Raw genomic sequence first — 19,836 nt, forward strand, 5'->3', positions numbered from 1 at the left:
AGTTACATAGAGCGCCACCAGGCTGTACTTGCCCAAGACTCACTACAGGACATTGGTCCCCTACGACCCTAGTAGCTATGGGATCGAACCCACCAACCTAGGAGACAATATAATTGACATAAAAGCAATAAAAAAAGAATCTCAGAAGCAGAAAGAGTAGTTGGTGTGTCTTTTCAGATGTAATGCCTCACTGTCCTACTTCCTAACCCCCAAACAAGTAGGATGCTTCAATGATGCTTATCAGTTACCCGGCATTGAGAATCCAGGGAGGAATGGAAATTGATTATTTCTGTACTTTTTTGTATTTGGGAGGGGGCAAACCTGCAAGCATCCTTTCCTGAGACCAGCTGTATTACAAGATGGCGCGCATACGCACACAAGAATGGATCTTCTAGACAGGCGGCCCAGGGGCAGCACTGACGGCTAATTAAATTTCCCTGCAGGAGGGAATTGGTCTCCATCTGAAATGTCCGCTTACCTGTGTGTTTGTATTTGTGTGATGGCATCTATGTTCGTGTGATGCAAAAAGTTCACCAAGGTAGCCGTATAGTCTGGGGGCAGGATTAAAACCCACCGGAGATTGAAAGAATGGGTTGGTGTATGGGTGTGTTTCGGGGACATAGAAGCAAATGTTCTCATGCATCACCAATGATTGCCAGTGGCTTCTTTTGCATTTGTGTTTTCCTCTTGCGCCTATCAGCTTCTTTTTGATCATGTTACTAAAATATATGTTGTTCATTCCTCCCTTTATTTTACACCTCAAATCATTCCACCAACCTCTAATGCCTCCCTCTTGCCTCTCGTAATTCCTCATCTCCGTATCCTGTCTTCATCATTTTGTCAAATGAATGTCTTCTTTCCTCTCGTCTCTTCAGCGCTTTTTCATTTTTAGTGTCATTCCCTCGCGCCCTCTTCATTCACCTGAAAATTTACCTGTCATTTTTGCATTTTCATTTGGAAAGATTCGTCTTGTCATCTTCCCCTTATTCACACTTACAACATTTAGGGTAAGAATTGGCCAAAATCAAGTAAAAAAGAAACAAAAACAAAAAAAAAACAATCTTTTATTTGCCTGAATACAATTTACCTCCTGTTTTTTCTAAGTGAGTTGTTAAAAGGTCGTTTTTCCAAAACAGGACAAAATTATGTGGTTATTACATACATATTGCTCGGTGGCCTTGGGGGCAGGGCACCTGCCCCAAGCCTGGGAGGTTGTTGGTTTGAGCCTCGGCCGGGTCATACCTAAGACTTACAACATTGGTACCCTTTGCCCGCCTGCTTGGCGCTCGGCATAAGGGGTTGGAATTGGGGAGTTTGGTCACCTAATGACTCCCGATCAGAGTTGCAACATACCTGTTCGGTAGCGCGAGGGGGCTGGGAATCTGCTCCTTTGTATCAATTTTACAAGAAAGTCAAAAATGTGAATGTGTTCTTGACTCTAGCCACCTCCCACTAGGGGGATATGCCTCCTATACATCCATCCATCCATTAGCTGCACCGCTTATCCTCAGTAGGGTTGCGGGGGTACTGGAGCCCATTCCAGTCATCTTCGGGCAGTGGGCAGGGGACACCCTGAACTGGTTGCCAGCCGGTCGCAGGGCACACAGGGACAGAAAGTTTGTTCGCTCATTCACACCTAGGGGCAATTTGGACCGGCCAATTCACCTAACATGCATGTCTTTGGAATGTGGGAGGAAACCCTTGCAAGCATGGGGAGAACATGCAAACTCCACACAGGAGGTTCGATCTCCTGACCTCAGAACTGTGCCGCAGGCGTGCTGCCCGATCCTATACATATACTGGACTGTCTCAGAAAATTAGAATATTGTGATAAAGTTCTTTATTTTCTGTAATGCAATTAAAAAAACAAAAATGTCATACATTCTGGATTCATTACCCATCAACTGAACTATTTCAAGCCTTTTATTATTTTAATATTGCTGAATTTGGCTTACAGCTTAAGACAACTCAAAAATCCTATCTCAAAATATTAGAATATCATGAAAAAGTATACAAGTAGGCTATTCAACTAATCACCTGAATCATCTAATTAACTCGAAACACCTTGCGAGGGTTTCCTGAGCCTTAAAAACACTCAGCTTGGTTCAGTAAACTAAATCACTGCTGATCTGACTGCTGTCCAGAGGACCATCATTGATACCCTCCATCAGGAGGGTAAGACACAAAAAGAAATTTCTCAAAGAGCAGGCTGTTCACAGAGTGCAGTTTCAAAGCATATCCACAAAAAGTCTGTTGGAAGGGAAAAATGTGGCCGGAAACGCTGCACAACCAAGAGAGATGACCGCAGCCTTAACAAAATTGTGAAGAAGAGCCGCTTCCAGAATTTGAGGGAGCTTCAAAGACAGTGGGCTGAAGCTGGAGTCCAGGTATCAAAAGCCACAGTTCACAGACGTGTCCGGGAAATGGGCTACAATAGCCGTATTCCCATGGTCAAGCCACTTCTGAACTAAAGACAACGGAAGAAGCGTCTGACTTGGGCTATGGAGAAGAAGCACTGGACAGTTGCAGAGTGGTCCAAAGTCCTCTTTTCAGACGAAAGCAAGTTTTGCATTTCATTTGGAAGTCAAGGCGCCAGAGTCTGGAGAAAGGCTGGAGAAGAGCAAAATCCAAGTTGCTTGAAATCCAGTGTGAAGTTCCCACAGTCAGCAATGGTTTGGGGAGCCATGTCAGCTGCTGGTGTTGGTTCACTGTGTTTCATCAAGGTCAGAGTAAATGCAACTGTGTACCAAGAGATTTTAGAGCACTACATGCTTCCATCTGCTGAAAAGCTCTATGGAGATGAGGATTTCATCTTCCAGCATGATCTGGCACCTGCCCACAGTGCCAAAACCACCAGTAACTGGTGCACTGACCATGGCATCACTGTCCTTGATTGGCCTGCTAATTCCCCTGACCTGAACCCCATCGAGAATTTGTGGGGTATAGTTAAGAAGAAGATGAAAGACACCAGACCTACAAATGCAAATGAGCTGAAGGCCGCTATCGAAGCATCCTGGGCATCAATAACACCTCAGCAATGCCACAGGCTGATTGCCTCCATGCCACGCCGGATTGATGCAGTAATCCGTGCAAAAGGATTCCCAACCAAGTACTGAGTGCATCAATGGACATTTTCAAATGTTTGATTTAGTTTTGCTGTTATAAAATTATTTTTTTTACTTGGTCTGAGGAAGTATTCTAATATTTTGAGATAGGATTTTTGAGTTTTTTTCAGCTGTAAGCCAAAATCAGCAATATTCAATAATAAAAGGCTTGAAATAGTTCAGTTGATGTGTAATGAATCCAGAATATATGACATTTTTGTTTTTTTAATTGTATTACAGAAAATAAAGAACTTTATCACAATATTCTAATTTTCTGAGACAGTCCAGTATATATATATATATATATATATATATATATATATATATATATATATATATATATATATATATATATAGGGCATTTAGGGCATTCTTTTAATCACAAATATTAACCTTATATTAGGTTGTTTTGAGAAATGGTTTATATTTTTCATGACAAAGGCCGCCATTTTTTTTTCCTCTTTTGTACAACCAACTCTAGGGCTGACAAGCTTCTTTTGGGGCTGTGTTAAATGTAATGTCTGAGGTGTGGTGGGGTTATTTTGTAACAGACAGCGTAGTCCAGGGGTCGGCAACCTTTTTTACTCAAAGAGCCATTTGGGACCGCCCCCCAATGAGAAGAAACCACCAGGAGGCACAACCATTTTGACATCTTTATATTTATTATACATGTACAGACGCTCCCCTACTTACAACCATTCGACTTACGAAAAACGGTAGATACAAACTTTTCGGGATGACGAAAAATACCCTGACATTGCTGTAAGTCAGATTCAGTATTGTGTGCACCTTTTTCCGAGTAAAGGACAGTACTGCAGTGCTTCTTTCCGCTGCTACCGGCGTGTGACGCTGTGAGAGGTAACCCAGCATCCACCCCGAAGAAGAAATCCGACTTATACTTCCTCGTTTGGGTTTAAACATAGTGTATTGAATCTCCAGCGCGCTAAGAACTTTGACATTTCTATTGTTTAATATCTCGTGCATCCATTCAATATGGTTGGTGTAAAGTGCAAAGAAGAGGCGAGCCGTTTCTTTTGAAATTATAGTGGAATAAGAAAGCTTGATGCGGTTGAGAAAATGGTTGGATCACTTTTTTTCGTCCACTCTCTAACACAGAGGAAGACCTCTTAAAGCTCATATTCCAAAAGTAAGTTAAACTCAACTTTATTTATCTTTGTAGAGCATATTATTTTTTTAAATGTTTATTTTTTTTGTATGAAACAATACAGGTTACTTAGACAAGCCATAAACATACTAAATATAGCACTGAAGCAACTTACGAACAAATTGGATTTAAGAACGATCTGATCTCGTTCCTGAGTTGGGCAGCGTCTGTATACATTATGCTATGTACAAAAAAACTATCGCATTTATTAAAATGAAATCAACTAACTGCGGCAGAGAGCACTGAATTTTATTCCTGCATGTAACAAAAAGCATTTTACACTTGGTTGATACTCAATTTCAAATAAAAATACCTCGTATTTAAGAAATACAAATCCAAACTTACCCAACCCACTGAACAAAAAATGAAAACAGCCTGCAGTCACCTATCCTTTTATTTATGATTTAAAAATACTGATATTATCCACCATCATTGAAGTAACAATGCAAACCAGAAAAAGGTGCAGTCTGCTTGCACTGGAGTGTGCAGCCAGTTGTTCTCCTGAATTAAAAAAAGGACTACTTCACAAAGGCAGAGTGTTTGAAATCAAAATGTCTCGCAACATTTGACTTTTTGTTGTTTGCCAATTTTCACCACATATTTAGCAGACAGGTAAAACGAGTTACATCAGCAGTGAAAGCAAAATAATCTGCCCACGTAGCATTAAACGTTCTGTTATCTTCAGAAATTTTCTTTGTCTTGGATTTATCCATCATTTACCTTCCATGCACGCTGGTAGTGTGCTGGGAAAACGCCGGCTGCCAGACGGGAGGGACGCCAGGATTTCGAATGTCGCATATCGGCGGATGTGACACATATTTGGGGCGGTAAAAATATTAAAAACGTTTAATTTTTATGTTACAAGTTTACCATAATCTTCAAATTCAGATTTATATTTTAAAATGGACAAACTGAAATGAAATTAAATTTCCATAGAACACTCATTATTTTCCAAAGTCACAGGAAGCCACAACATAAGGATGAAAGGGCCAAATGTGGCTCCGAAGCCATGGGTTGCCGACCTATGGCCTAGTCTTTAGGGTGGGGTCAACAAAACTAATCATATTTTGAGAAACTTATCAATTAAAAAATGTTTTAAAGAAAAACAAATTAACCATTAATCTCAGACATAAATGAACCATTTGGGAAGTTTGTCTTTATTTTAAGTTTTCACTTTGATTCATCTCAACCAACCAATTTATAGTCCTCTCTCTTACTCCCATTTTATGGGGGGTTTTAATTCCTTTCTTTCTTCCATCGAAATTTCTTCACCTCTTTGGCAAATTTCCATTCCAAATCTTCCTCTTTTTCCTCATCTGTTGTGTCCTTAAATTGTCCTTGTTTGCTGTCTCACAACCTACATCTATCTCCTTATTTCCTTCCCCCTTTTTCTTCCAATTTCTCCTCTGCCCATCTTCCAACACTCATTTTTCCCATCTGGTTCTCATCTCCCTATTATCTTTTTAATCCCCTTACCTTGTTTTCTGTCATAATCTCTATAAATCCTTTCCACGGCAGTCCTTCCTATCACATCCTCTCTTTTTCCTCCCCTCGTCTCATCTTCTGCTTATTTTCACAAGTAATACTCAACTAGAGCTTGCATCTCTCTCGGCTCTTGTGGACATTTTGGCAGGATAGTAAAGCCTTCCAGGCTTAAAGATGTCCCTGCTGTGTTGGTGTGTGCATGTTTTTTCTTGCACTGCTACAAAAAGCATGGACTAAGAGTAATTTTAATTTTTAACGTATTTTTATTTTTTTGCCTAGGGTTAGAGAGCTCGGAATCAATCTGTCAGGCTAAGTAAGAACATAGGAGCAGAATGCATGCTATGTTTTGAAATTTGTTCAGATAGCCAAATACCTCAATATAATAGTGATTACAATGTGAACCTCACGTTTTCATAATAAGCAGACAAATTTAGCTATAGTGTAGTAAAAACGTAGAATATTGTTTTTTTCCACATAACTATGGATAAAAGTCTTGGGTTGCATTAGCATCAGGAGGTAGAGCGTCCGTTTTGGGATCAAGAGATCGCAGGTTCGATTCGCGGCTCTTCCATGTTATATGTCGAAGGGTCCCTGGGAAAGACACTGAATCCCTAATGCCCCCAAAAAGCAGGTAGGCGCCTTGCATGGGTGACTCCCTATTGGTGTGTGAGTGTGTGTGTGTGTGTGTGTGTGTGTGTGTGTGTGTGTGTGTGTGTGTGTGTGTGTGTGTGTGTGTGTGTGTGAATGGGTAAGTGCCTTGTAAAGTGCCCTGGGAGGTCTTTATTGACTTGAAAAGCGCTATATAAATGCAAACCATTTAGTACTTTAGTCGCCCCTCCTCAGAAAGAAATTTGATAATGTAATTCACAATTCTGTGTTATGAAGAAGCAGTGAAAAACTCATGTAATTTGAATAAGAAATAGGATAATATTTTTCGAGAGATGGGGTCTTAAAAGCAGTAGCCAAAACATTCATGATTAAAATGAACCTGCACAAGAAAAACTAGCGTCCAGAAGGACTTGGACTGCACCAATAGAATACAACATTCCACATGTTTTTATTACGATGACGATATTTGAACACATGTAATTTTTTTTTCTATTTTTGCCAGTGATAATTGTGTAATGAGCTCATTGTTGAGCAAACATTTTCCCCTAAAAGATAATGACAGGACATCTCCATAAACCATCACAACAGGAAGATCACTTAGCTAGGAATTTTACTTAATCTTTAACGTGTGAAACCATTGCCTCAGTTGTTTGTTTATCTCGATTCTAAATTCAAAGTGAAGATAAACCCCTCCCTCAGGTCAGTTTAGCTCCAGCTGTTGGAGCTTGCTGGGGGTCACGCTCTGCTTCCTAAAGTGACCCTGGCGGCCATGATCCTCACAACTGATGTCAATTCTTCTATGTCTCCAAACACCTCCCAAAAATAGGCCAGGTTGGATTGCAGGCTTTTATGGATCTGTCTGTTTTTGTTTAGTTTGCGTACATGCGTGTGCTCGTGTTGATTTTCTGTGTGAAACCAAACAGGCCTAAGATGAGACACACACAAAAGAAAGCTGGGGATTGAATGCAGAAATGAGAACAAGCAGGCGGATGATAAAACAATTTGTCTGGTTTGTGTAGTGTGACTCAAATACTCCAGAACACACACTGTATCAGGTCATATCAGGACACAAAACAATCAAACCATAACACAAAGAAATGGGATTTTCATTTACCTTGAACATCTTATAGTTTCAACAGATGCTGAAGTAATAGGAACAAAAATGGAGCAAATAGGTACCGTAATACCCTAGCATCATGGCAAGAAGTTTCAGCTGCATTATCATCCTTTTGTAGAAATTACGTCAATACAGAACCAGAGGTCATTTATAATGGGTGAATGAAATAAAGGAACCTATTTTCAAGACTATATGATGCAGTTTTTTTTTCATTGTTTTACTGGGGGTAAATTTTTATACTTATCTATGGAATTATTAACATATTTTTATATCATTTTGTTTTCATCTTTTATTACCAGTCCAGTATATAACTTCACATTTTATGTTCACACTAAACTGCAAGAGGGCGCTCTAGGCCTGTGTTGATGTTTTCAACCTGGACCGTGAGATAGAAGCAGAAGGAGAAAGCGGCATACTGTCTACCTCCTGAGTTGGGGGAGTTGTTTACTGTTAAAAGTGACAGAGAGGATAAATATTTCATTGGATGTAGTTATTAGGAGTGAAGCTGATGGTCTTTATGCTAGAGTTATCTGAAAAACTCTTAATATGTTACGTGGTTACTGACATTACCAGGCATATTAGTCATGTAACATACATTTATTCAGCCATGTGTTCTCTATTTTATTTTAGTCTTAAACTGCCTTTCAAGATAATATTTATGTTTTTGGTATTTGATTTTATCAAATAAATTTCCCCCTAAAATGCGACTTATACTCCAGGTGCAACTTACATATGTTTTTTCCTTCTTAATTATGCTTTTTTTTTGGGTGGTGTGACGTATGCTCTGGAGCGACTTATATTCTAGAAAATACGGTAGATGTAAACATGAATTACTTAATATTTACAACTGTGTAGTTGATTACTTTTGGTTTGCTCTATATATTGTGAGGATCCAGCACAGTAAAGCCCGCCAGAGAGCGCCAGGAATCTAATTAACTGAATAAACCTTTAACGGCTTTGTGCCAAGTAATACTTTTTGTATTTATCCAGGCTTGAGTTTTTTGGACTGTGTTTTTGTCTCATGCCTTTTGTTATTTCCCCTGCCTCCATTAAAACTGTCAACTTGACACGTGTTCCTGCATTTGGATCTTGTCTCATATTTATTTTTACTTCGAATTAAGTGGCTAGTTATGATTAAAATTAAATAGCTCTGTCTCTCCTTTGTTTTCAGAAGTACATTTTTTTTTTAGGCATTTGACTTTTTAATGAACAAGAGAGTGAATATCAACAAAGTAGAAAGAGGTAACTGATGATTATGATGGTATGGAAGTCGGGGCAGGCCATTGTGACAAACCTTTTTTTTTAATCTATCAAGTCCGACTAATGGTTACAAAAAACATGTCAGCATAGGGACACATGGACTTCGGAGGAAATATCTTCTCGGTTAAATCTCCACAGAGCTCCTATTTTGATGGCACTCTCTAACACGTTCCTTCTTGTGTGCAAAATGAAAAACAAGCAGCACTGCCCCCTGGGCTAAAGACAGTTTCATAAGTCTCGCCTCACGTTTGACGTGGCGTGATTGCAACATGCTTTTTGTCAGCAGATATTTTTTCGGTTTTATTTCTCATTTAGACAAAAACAAAAATCCATTTTTGGGTCGATTTCAGAAGATTACTGTATCTTATTTTGTTGTTGTAAAAGTGGATGATGCGTAAGCGGTTTTGGGATCGGATACACTGTTTGATTTATTTCATTATGTAACACTAATAATAACCCAATTTATTATAATAATTATTGTTACTATTTTCATTATTAGAATTATCGATAAGATACTGAAAATTGATTATTTTGTATTTATTGATGAATTTTGTAAAGGGTTCACTAATATTAAATATAGAGCACAAAATGAATGCATTCATTCATTCATGATTTTCACTCAAATGACATATTTAATAATCCTGAGTTTCCTTTGTATTTTAATGCAGATTATTGTTTTGCTGGAAATGCTTTCAAGATGTTTCTGTTTAGAACTCAACAACAGTAATGTTGTCATTTAGAGGTGTTGTTGCCATGGCACCCGCCTCGTTCAAACCCCACGCATTGATCCCGGTGCAGGCTGCGCCAACAGCCTTAAAAGCCACATCCCTCCTGAAGGCTGCGTTTGTGTGTGCGTTTCGCCCCTAGGTTCCCACGACTCCTTCAGTTTCTACATTGATGAGGCATCTCCTGTAGGACCAGAACAACCCGAGACAGTGCAGAACTTTGTGTCAGTTTTCGGCACAGTGGCCAAGAAGCTGATGAGGAAGTGGTTAGCCACCCAGACCATGAACTTCAAGAGCCAGTTGGAGGCCGGAATCCGCTTCTTCGACCTTCGCATCTCTACCAAACCGCGTGACCCAGACAATGAGCTATACTTTGCCCACGGTCTCTTCAGTGCCACAGTTAGTACACTCTAAAACCACACCTACATGATTCTCCTTTTGCCTCATGTATCCCTTTGTGGTGGCGGTTTAAGTCATCAATACGTATAGAATACCCTCAAGCAAAAAACCTAAAGTAAGAACATAACACTTGCTACAAGCAAAAGAGCATCGTTAGCAGGCTTTAAAAAATGTAATCCAATACAGTTACTACCGTAAATTCGGACTATAAGGCGCACCTGATTATAAGCCGCACCCATTACATCTTTAAAGAAAAAAACACTTTGTACATACATAAGCCACACCTGCCTATAAGCCGCATGTGCCCACTTTGAAAGATTAGATATTAACAAAGAAAGACGGTACACAGAAATAGTTTATAATAATATACGGTACCTTAACCTCTTAATGTTTCGACGGCCCGCTGGTGGGCCGCTGGACTTTTGATAAACAAATACGTGTCTGTACGATGTCACCAGCATTGGAAAGCCCAAACCCTTGGGATTCAAGATATGATGACCATTTCAAAATATACTCATTAGAGAAACTTCTCGATCAGTCTGAAACGAGATACCCGAAAACTAAAAAGCGAGCGTAACTTACCATTACGTACCCTGGGGCGTCTTCAACTTCTTTAAATGTCCACAAAGCTTTGCTTTGTTACATCAAGGACAATCCATAGAATCCAACCGTGAAGACTATTTACTACAAAACACACTATAATGCCGACAGATAAACAGGAATCCGCCTTAAACATTTCTGTTTCGTTGCGTCTTGTAATCCATTCGTTTGTTACAAACAGACTCGTAAAATTTTTCACAATATAGTAGTTAACATCCTCTTTTGTTTCTGCTAGTTTTATTCATGCACAAAGTTACGTTAAACTTCCGTGTTCTTCAAAACTTATATCTCACTCTTACCTTTACTGCTCGGGCCCCCTTGGCTTCCGTAAATTGGCTACATAGTTGCACAAGCCGCAGGGTTGATAGCTCGTCTTACAGTCCGAATTTTACCGTATTTTTTTATTGTCAGTTTAATTAACATTGTTTTCTATTATAGAATATTATGTTGTTTTGTGCACTATTTTACTGTCCAAAACGCTAACATTTGAAGAAAGAGAAGGAAATTAAAACGTCTTTAAGAAATCCACTTCATCAATTACTCGAAAAAAATAATCATCAATTACGAAAATAACTGTTTGTTGGAGCCCTAGTTATATGTATTCATTTAATCGCTAAGCCTGATCCCTAGCTACCTAGCTATTAAGCACGGTTATCTGCTTTTTAAAAAAAATATTATTAGACACCTCTGCCAAGGACTTTGAAGAAATGTGACAAGGATTACACAAAACCATCCACATTAACACTCTTTGCATGCATCTTTTTCCTCTGTATTGAAAGCTTCACTCCTAATGTAGCCATTCAATTTGGCGCTTCTGATTCAAACGAAGATAAATGTTTGTTGTCTGTTTTATCCTGTTCACAGCTATCGGTTTCATAAGCAATTGATGATCCTCAGCAGGAAATTTTACTTCAATTTTGAATGAGAAAGGCAGAAATAAACGCACGCTCGTGAGATGTTTGTCAGCAAACTCGTGCAATAAGTGCCAGACTCAAATTTATATTCTCTGGCCCTCTAGTTTTACCTTATGAGCAGGATGTCTTAATCCAAAATTTATTTTACAAATGGGCCGAAAAGTGGATATGACATTTCTTAGGTTGAGTTCTATTTTTTGACAAAATGAAATGAATAAAATAGAGCAGATTTCTTATGATTAAGATAAAAAACAAAGCCTTAGCTTTGCTGCTAATATTTAATTATTGGCATTAGAGCAGTTTTAAAGTTTCAACTCAAGTAAAACTGTAAAACATTTATTTTGACAGCATAACAAATAACAATGATAACACGAAATGAGTTATGGTAATTGTAGCATATACTTCTACAGTGTATACATATATTTTACTTAAAATAAAATACATCAATAAATGACACTTTTATTCCACATAAGGAGAACATACTGGACTGTCTCAGAATATTAGAATATTGTGATAAAGTTCTTTATTTTCTGTAATGCAATTAAAAAAACAAAAATGTCATACATTCTGGATTCATTACACATCAACTGAACTATTTCAAGCCTTTTATTATTTGAATATTGCTGAATTTGGCTTACAGCTTAAGAAAACTCAAAAATCCTATCTCAAAATATTAGAATATCATGAAAAAGTATACAAGTAGGCTATTCAACTAATCACCTGAATCATCTAATTAACTCGAAACACCTTGCGAGGGTTTTACTGAGCCTTAAAAACACTCAGCTTGGTTCAGTAAACTAAATCACAAGTATGGGGAAGACTGCTGATCTATCTGCTGTCCAGAGGACCATCATTGATACCCTCCATCAGGAGGGTAAGACACAAAAAGAAATTTCTCAAAGAGCAGGCTGTTCACAGAGTGCAGTTTCAAAGCATATCCACAAAAAGTCTGTTGGAAGGGAAAAATGTGGCCGGAAACGCTGCACAACCAAGAGAGATGACCGCAGCCTTAACAAAATTGTGAAGAAGAGCCGCTTCCAGAATTTGGGGGAGCTTCAAAGACAGTGGGCTGAAGCTGGAGTCCAGGTATCAAAAGCCACAGTTCACAGACGTGTCCGGGAAATGGGCTACAATAGCCGTATTCCCATGGTCAAGCCACTTCTGAACTCAAGACAACGGAAGAAGCGTCTGACTTGGGCTATGGAGAAGAAGCACTGGACAGTTGCAGAGTGGTCCAAAGTCCTCTTTTCAGACGAAAGCAAGTTTTGCATTTCATTTGGAAGTCAAGGCGCCAGAGTCTGGAGAAAGGCTGGAGAGGAGCAAAATCCAAGTTGCTTGAAATCCAGTGTGAAGTTCCCACAGTCAGCAATGGTTTGGGGAGCCATGTCAGCTGCTGGTGTTGGTCCACTGTGTTTCATCAAGTCCAGAGTAAATGCAACTGTGTACCAAGAGATTTTAGAGCACTACATGCTTCCATCTGCTGAAAAGCTCTATGGAGATGAGGATTTCATTTTCCAGCATGATCTGGCACCTGCCCACAGTGCCAAAACCACCAGTAACTGGTGCACTGACCATGGCATCACTGTCCTTGATTGGCCTGCTAATTCCCCTGACCTGAACCCCATCGAGAATTTGTGGGGTATAGTTAAGAAGAAGATGAAAGACACCAGACCTACAAATGCAAATGAGCTGAAGGCCGCTATCGAAGCATCCTGGGCATCAATAACACCTCAGCAATGCCACAGGCTGATTGCCTCCATGCCACGCCGGATTGATGCAGTAATCCGTGCAAAAGGATTCCCAACCAAGTACTGAGTGCATCAATGGACATTTTCAAATGTTTGATTTAGTTTTGCTGTTATAAAATTATTTTTTTACTTGGTCTAAGGAAGTATTCTAATATTTTGAGATAGGATTTTTGAGTTTTTTTCAGCTGTAAGCCAAAATCAGCAATATTCAAATAATAAAAGGCTTGAAATAGTTCAGTTGATGTGTAATGAATCCAGAATGTATGACATTTTTGTTTTTTTAATTGCATTACAGAAAATAAAGAACTTTCACAATATTCTAATTTTCTGAGACAGTCCAGTATACAAAATGTTTTGTGTGTTGTAGATTGAGATTACTGCTCAGATTTAGTTTGAATTGACGTTTAAAGCACTACAACATAGATCAAATGTTTCAGTTTTACATGTTGGTCTAAGCTAACTTCACTTCAAAAACTGTTGAATGACAGATTGTATCCTAAACTTATTGATATGGATATATGGGTAAAAATGCTGTCTCATTTGAACAGCAGATTTTTTGCTTTCAGTATATTCAGTAAGGGTGGGCGATTTTAGCATTGATCCGTAAATATCGTAAATTTATGCTGTATCGCGTGATACGATCTGATACTGATACCTGTTGCTTAGAAATGTCATAATAATAGAATAAATTAGTTATTTTGTTTTTACGATAAACACAGCACAAAGATTTTAGGCACTAATAATTTTCAATTATTTTATTAAATACCTACAATTCAAACTTTAACAGTATAAAAATAAGAGGAAATACTTATATTACAACTGTTTCAGAACAAAAGCCATGAGAGTCGAATAGAAAAGCAGCAATTTAACAACAATAAAAAATATAACAATGTCAACATGTCTAATTGAGCTTCCATTGCACAATATTTTAAAAAAATAAAGTCAGAAAGTGCAAATAATGTAAATAACACAATCAAAGACTCTTTAACCGTATATAAAATAAAATACTTCTATTACATCAACTGTTTCAGAGAAAAAGTCAAGAGAGTCAAAACCAGAAAAATCAGCAATGTCCCAAACAAGCCCTTTTGGCTCTGTTGCCATAGTGATAATGTAGTTACACGTTTGTGTTTAGGAACAGAAACATGTTTATATTTTTGTTTGCACTTCGTTGCTCTCGGTAGGGTGAACCTTTTTCATGTTTTTATTTGAATTATGACAGTAGCCAGGGTTAGGAGGGTTACTTTAAAAATGTATTCCGATTCAGTTACTAATTACCTGTTGAAAAATGTAATCAGTAACGTAATCCGAATATCATGATAATAGAGTATTGTAGCTTGATTACTTTCGATTACTCCAATACCAAATATGCGAATAAAAGTCCAGGTCTCCTGAGAGTGCAGCGCTCCTCTGTGTGTGTGTTGATTTAATGAGATAGCAGAGAGAGAGCATAGCAAGCAGGACATGGTGGATGTAAACAAAGTTATTGCAAAAGAGGAAAAAAATACAAAGAGTCAAAACTAACGCACACCGGACTTCAATATTGTCCGCTGTAGTCTGCAATAAAAAATAGGTTTTTAAAAAAATTGTAATCCTGCAAAGTAATCCTTATTTTTACAAAATAATACCTGTAACCTTTTTCTGTACCTGTAAAAGATTACAATTACATTTTTATTTTTTGTATGCTGATTACATAACACCGTATGCGGTTACTCCCCCAAGGCAGTAGTGAACCACTTTACCATTCAAGACACCTGTCAATGCCCTTGTTCTTTGGCCCTTTCTTCTACCAGGCAGGCAGGATGCAACAGTTGGCCTGGTAAGGAGCGATGGTAAACGTATGCCTGTCAGTCCAAATTTAGGCATAAAATTATAGATTGTAAGAGGGTGCTGGGTAAGAGAGGGAAATAAATATAGAAGCAGCACTTTGAGAAAATTGATGGTTGGGTAAAGTGTGGATCCCAGGACAATAGTATCGATCCAATCCAAGTATTTGCTAGGGAGACTTGCTTTGATTTCCCCCCATAATACATGCCTCTTAAATTTTAAAGCACCTGTAGAAAGTGGATTATTCTGAAAGCATCTACTTTGCTATTGATTCAAATTATAATTAGCGGGTACTCCAGGTATGAAACAGTTCCTACATTGTGTGTTTTCTGTAGGTGAGAGAAGGACTGGAGCAGATCAGCAGCTTCCTGTCGGCACACAGAAGAGAAGTGGTCTTCCTCGACTTTAATCACTTCTATGGCGTTCAGAATTTACACCATGAGAAGCTAGTGACCATGTTGAAGGATGTTTTTGGAGACAAACTCTGCCCGGTTGTATTTGCCCATGAGGTGAGGGTGCCTTTTATAAGAGGATCTTAGTTGTTTTTGCTATATACAGTATGTCACAAAGGTAAGTACACCTTTCAAGGTGGAGACGCACCAATCTTGAATATCCCCCAGCTCAGTCAAATTGTCATAGAGGAGTCAAAGAGCTTTCCAGTGGCAATTTCCGAGTTTCTGGTGAAATCCATGGCCAGGGTGATTAAGGTAGTTCCTGCAATATAATATTGGCCGGACAAAATATTGAACTTCACGAACTTTTGCTTAAGGGTATACTCACTTTTGTTGCCAGGGGTTTAGCTACTAATGGCTAAATTTCAATTATTTGAGGGGAAAAATAATTTTAAACTGCTGTATAAGCTTTATATAGACTACCTTTAATTGTGTCAAAGCGATGTTTCTTCAGTGTTGTTCAGTTAAACATTATGATGAAACCTCTGCAGAAATGTGAGTGGTGTACTTTCCTTTGTGACATACAATATGTGCCACATGAAAAGAAAGTAAGTGTCAGGACCAGAACGGAGACAGGACCCACTTGCGCGCATTTTTCTTAGTTTTATTGGCAAGAAGGGTAAGAATAGTACAAATGATCCGTAGATCGCTGGTCGCGGAGAGCAGGTTGCTCAGACGCGGAAGTGGTATTTCCGTGGCGAGCGATGGCAGTGTCGAGAGTGGAAAAAACAGATCAGTAGCCGGGACGGGGGAGCAAAAATCGTGGTCGGGATCAGAAAAGGGGTCGGAGCCGGAAAACAGACGGGAATCAGAACAGGAGAGAGTCAGGGTTGAAAAGCTTGCCTAGCGTAAGCTGAGGTTCGCAGACGGACTGACCACCGGTGACAGGAAGACGGGAGTATAAAAAGTGACAGGTAGCCAATCAGTGTCCAAGGTAGTTGGCGCCAAAGGAGCAGGCTCAGGTGCCTCGCATCAGTAATCAAGACAGTAAGATTTTGAGCAGTTTGTTTTTTTTAACTGAATAGCAGATAAAAATACATCGTGACCCTGAAAAATATTCCTTTTATCAGTATGTATTACACGACAAATGAACAACGGAAAATTAGAAAAGAACAGCCTTTTTAAACAAAGTGAAAAACAGCACCCTTGGAAAAAAACATTCCTGTACTTGAATCTGATCGTGGCAGTATTTTGGCCAGTTTCACAAATCTTTTGTCTTGCTTTACTTTATGTCGTTTGACTTAGCAAAATATAGGGTAAAATAGTGTTAGCCTGGCATATATTTGTGAATTGGTCATCCAGCGACATGGCCATGGCTTCTGCCAAGATAGAAAATTATTATTAAGTTAATCAATGAGTTTATATGGCTTAAATTGTCTCTACCGTTCAGCATTGCTTATCTAACAAATCCAAATAAATGAGCTTTATTAAAAGCTTCTATATGGCTTCTTTTGACCCATGAGAATGTATGTAATTGAAAATTGAGGAATTTTACCTTTTCACTTCTCTTTCTATTATGATTTCTCCGGTGGAGGAATAATAGCTCTCTTGTCTCACTGTCCATCTCTCTCACTGTTGTGGTGTGAATATCATTTGTGTATGTAGGACATTGCTGTGATATTGAAACGTGTCACGTAATATCATCATGGTTGTGAGAGTTTTCCAGTTACCTGTTATCCTTTTCATTCTTTTATAGTATGAAAAGGATAGTATTGCTTTTATAGTATGAAAAGGATAGTATTGAAAGTATCGGCCCCCCCAAGAACGTTTTGTCATATTACAACATTTCAGGCTTTAAACTTTCAGACTTCAAAATCTCCCAGAGCACTCTGTGAGATATAGTATAAAAATAAAAAGAGCAAAACAACACTGCAAACCTACCAAAAACTTTACACTTTTGGCGCAAACAAGGGGGAAACTAATCAGAAAAGCAACCAAAGGCCCATGATCACATTGGATGGCATACGCGGCTGGTGGGACAATCTGTGCATCGTTTAAATTTTAGGGCCAAAATCCGGTTGGGCTTGGGCTTAAGATGTTACCTTTTCCACCGCAGCCGAAAAGAGCCACTTTACCACTCTAGCTCCGATTAGCCGCCTTGACAATGGAGGCACGGTCCATGGCTCTGACTCAATATCCCCCGCCTCCTTTGGGACATGGGTGAAGTTCTGCAGGAGATGGGTATTGAAACTATTTCTGGAATCATAGGAGACTCTCAAACACGCTTTTGTCTGCCAGGTCAGACTGGCATCCTCTCCCACCATCAGTTGGTGATCAGTTGACAGGTACACCACTCTCTTCCCACAAGTGTCCAAGACATGCACCTGCAAGTCATATGAAACACCTAGAAAGTCGATCATCGAACTGCCGCCCAAGATGTCCTGGTGCTGGGTGAACATATGGACACCCTTATGTCTGAAATTATTGCTCATTATGGACAGGCAATTACGAGTACATAAGTCCAATTAAAAACACCTCTCAGCTTTAGATCATTTGTAGATCCGACAGCGCTTGTTAAATCAGAGCAGGGGGGCCCGGGTAACCTGCGTCATCGTGGACCAATATCAGTGTTTATTATAAGGGTTCTACGAGCTGCGCTTCATCTCGGCCCTCACCTGGGACCTGTTTGTCATGGTTGACCCTACCCGGGTCTTCAAGCTCCAGACAAAGTAGCTCCTAGGATTTTTAGGACAGCCAAACCACCCTCAACCACAGTAAGGTGACAGCTCACAGAGGGGTGTTTTAAATTCTCCTCGGTATTTATTCTGAAATAACAACTTTTTCTTCAGTTTCAATCTTTTTTTCCTAATTTAAAACAATATTTTTCAGTCTGTCTCAATTCTTGTCACTTTGATGACTCGATTACACCTTTATACTCATCGATCCAATGGACAATGCTCGAAGAAAATCATGGTCGATAAAATAAAATGACTTGGGCAACAATAATATCTTTTTATGATGTAATAATAATTTATTACACTGCTCATAACTGAGCCGGTACAGAACGTGCTGGTTCCTGGCTCCTCCCATGATTCTGGGCTCAGTTCTAATCAGAGTTGCCAAAGGTTCTAAAAAAGATATAAAAGTAGGGGGACTTAAATTGCATCCCTGTCTCGTTGACCTAGTTATAATAAAAAAGTTGGATATTATACCATTGGTAAAATTACATCTCTAGGGCACGAGGACAAGATTTTTATCCAGTTACGAAATCCATTCCCAAATCCAAACATTGTTATTGTAGCAAACAAAAACATTCATTCTACTTTATCGAAAGCTTTTTTGTCAACGAGCCATAAAGCTGAAATAGGGAGAAGAGTATTCTTATTCATCCACATTAAATGTAGTAGCCGCCTCAAGTTATCAGATGAGCTCCTATTTTTTTATGAAGCCCACTTGATTCTTATGGATAATTGTGGGCAGAACCTTCTCAGGATTGTAGCTTTTGACAATATTTTGCATTCTACATGAATGAGACTGATGGGTCTGTAATCAATTGACTCTGTTTTTCATTGATAAAGTTATATGGGCTTCGTTAAAATTTTCTAGAAGGGACCCATATTGCAAAGATTCTTGAAGAACCCCAGTGATTAATGGACATATAATGTCTATATATTTCTTATAATACTCGTGAAACAATCAGTTCCTGGTGAACCTCCAGTGTTTATGATCCTTTGCTTTTCTGACTTCTGTCACTGTTATAGAGGTATCAATTTGTCTTTTCCCCTTGTGAATTTTTTGGTAAGTTAAGCCCTTGAAGAAATGATTGTAGGTCTTCTTTACTTGTTGAATTTGTAGATGAGTATAAGTTTACATAAAAATCTCAGAAGAAATTATTTTGATGTGGAACATTTTAGGACCAAGTTCTTGATTTAATAAGCCAATTAAATTTAAAAAAATAAAGCTGAGTCAGCAGCTTTGTATCTTTTCTATAATTTGCACAAAAAGTAAATAAACAAAGTGACCCTCTATTCTTCCAATGCATCTTCTTCCATTAAACAAAAGTGTGCGGAGAAAAATGATCATACTGTCAACTGCTAGATTTATTAAAAATGTAACAGTTGCAGGCAAGCTGCATATATTTGTTATAACGCAAAATTTGTTCCATGTTCACTCGGCAATTTGAGTCAGTGGGACAAACTTGACGAATACCGGCAATAATTTGACTTTCTAACATTGTGAACAATTGACTCTCTTCAGGTATTACCTGTGTCCATTCATTCTCTACACTCACCTTTTAAAAAAACAACTATTAGAACAGTGCGCACTATGGAAGCCAGAACAATATATAACCATTTGTATATCAGTCATGTCGTTTTTCAAATACTTGACAACATCCCACCTGTATAATGTGTTTTTACTTTTAAAATACTCTACACTCCATTTTTAGCTACTCTTGAAAAGTGAAATGCAGGTGCAAGATTTTTTAAAGTG

The 19,836-nt window shown here is 38.6% G+C and overlaps 1 protein-coding gene across 3 annotated transcripts in view; it reads left to right on the forward strand.

The window, feature by feature from the left end:
• Positions 1 to 19,836, forward strand: part of plcxd3 (phosphatidylinositol-specific phospholipase C, X domain containing 3) — a 43,888-nt gene that overhangs the window by 5,215 nt on the left and 18,837 nt on the right. For all 3 annotated transcript variants that reach the window (XR_015850514.1, XM_088336338.1, XM_088336339.1), the window contains exons 2-3: positions 9,608 to 9,864; positions 15,289 to 15,462. Coding sequence is in view for 2 of the 3 variants with exons in the window: in XM_088336338.1 (XP_088192464.1) it covers positions 9,608 to 9,864; positions 15,289 to 15,462 (431 nt within the window). In the remaining variant the exon portion in view is untranslated. The remainder of the gene's footprint in view (positions 1 to 9,607; positions 9,865 to 15,288; positions 15,463 to 19,836) is intronic.

The sequence above is a fragment of the Urocampus carinirostris genome, chromosome 5 (genome assembly GCF_059441175.1).
Source record: "Urocampus carinirostris isolate Australia breed hairy pipefish chromosome 5, RoL_Ucar_1.0, whole genome shotgun sequence".
Lineage (NCBI taxonomy): Eukaryota > Metazoa > Chordata > Actinopteri > Syngnathiformes > Syngnathidae > Urocampus > Urocampus carinirostris.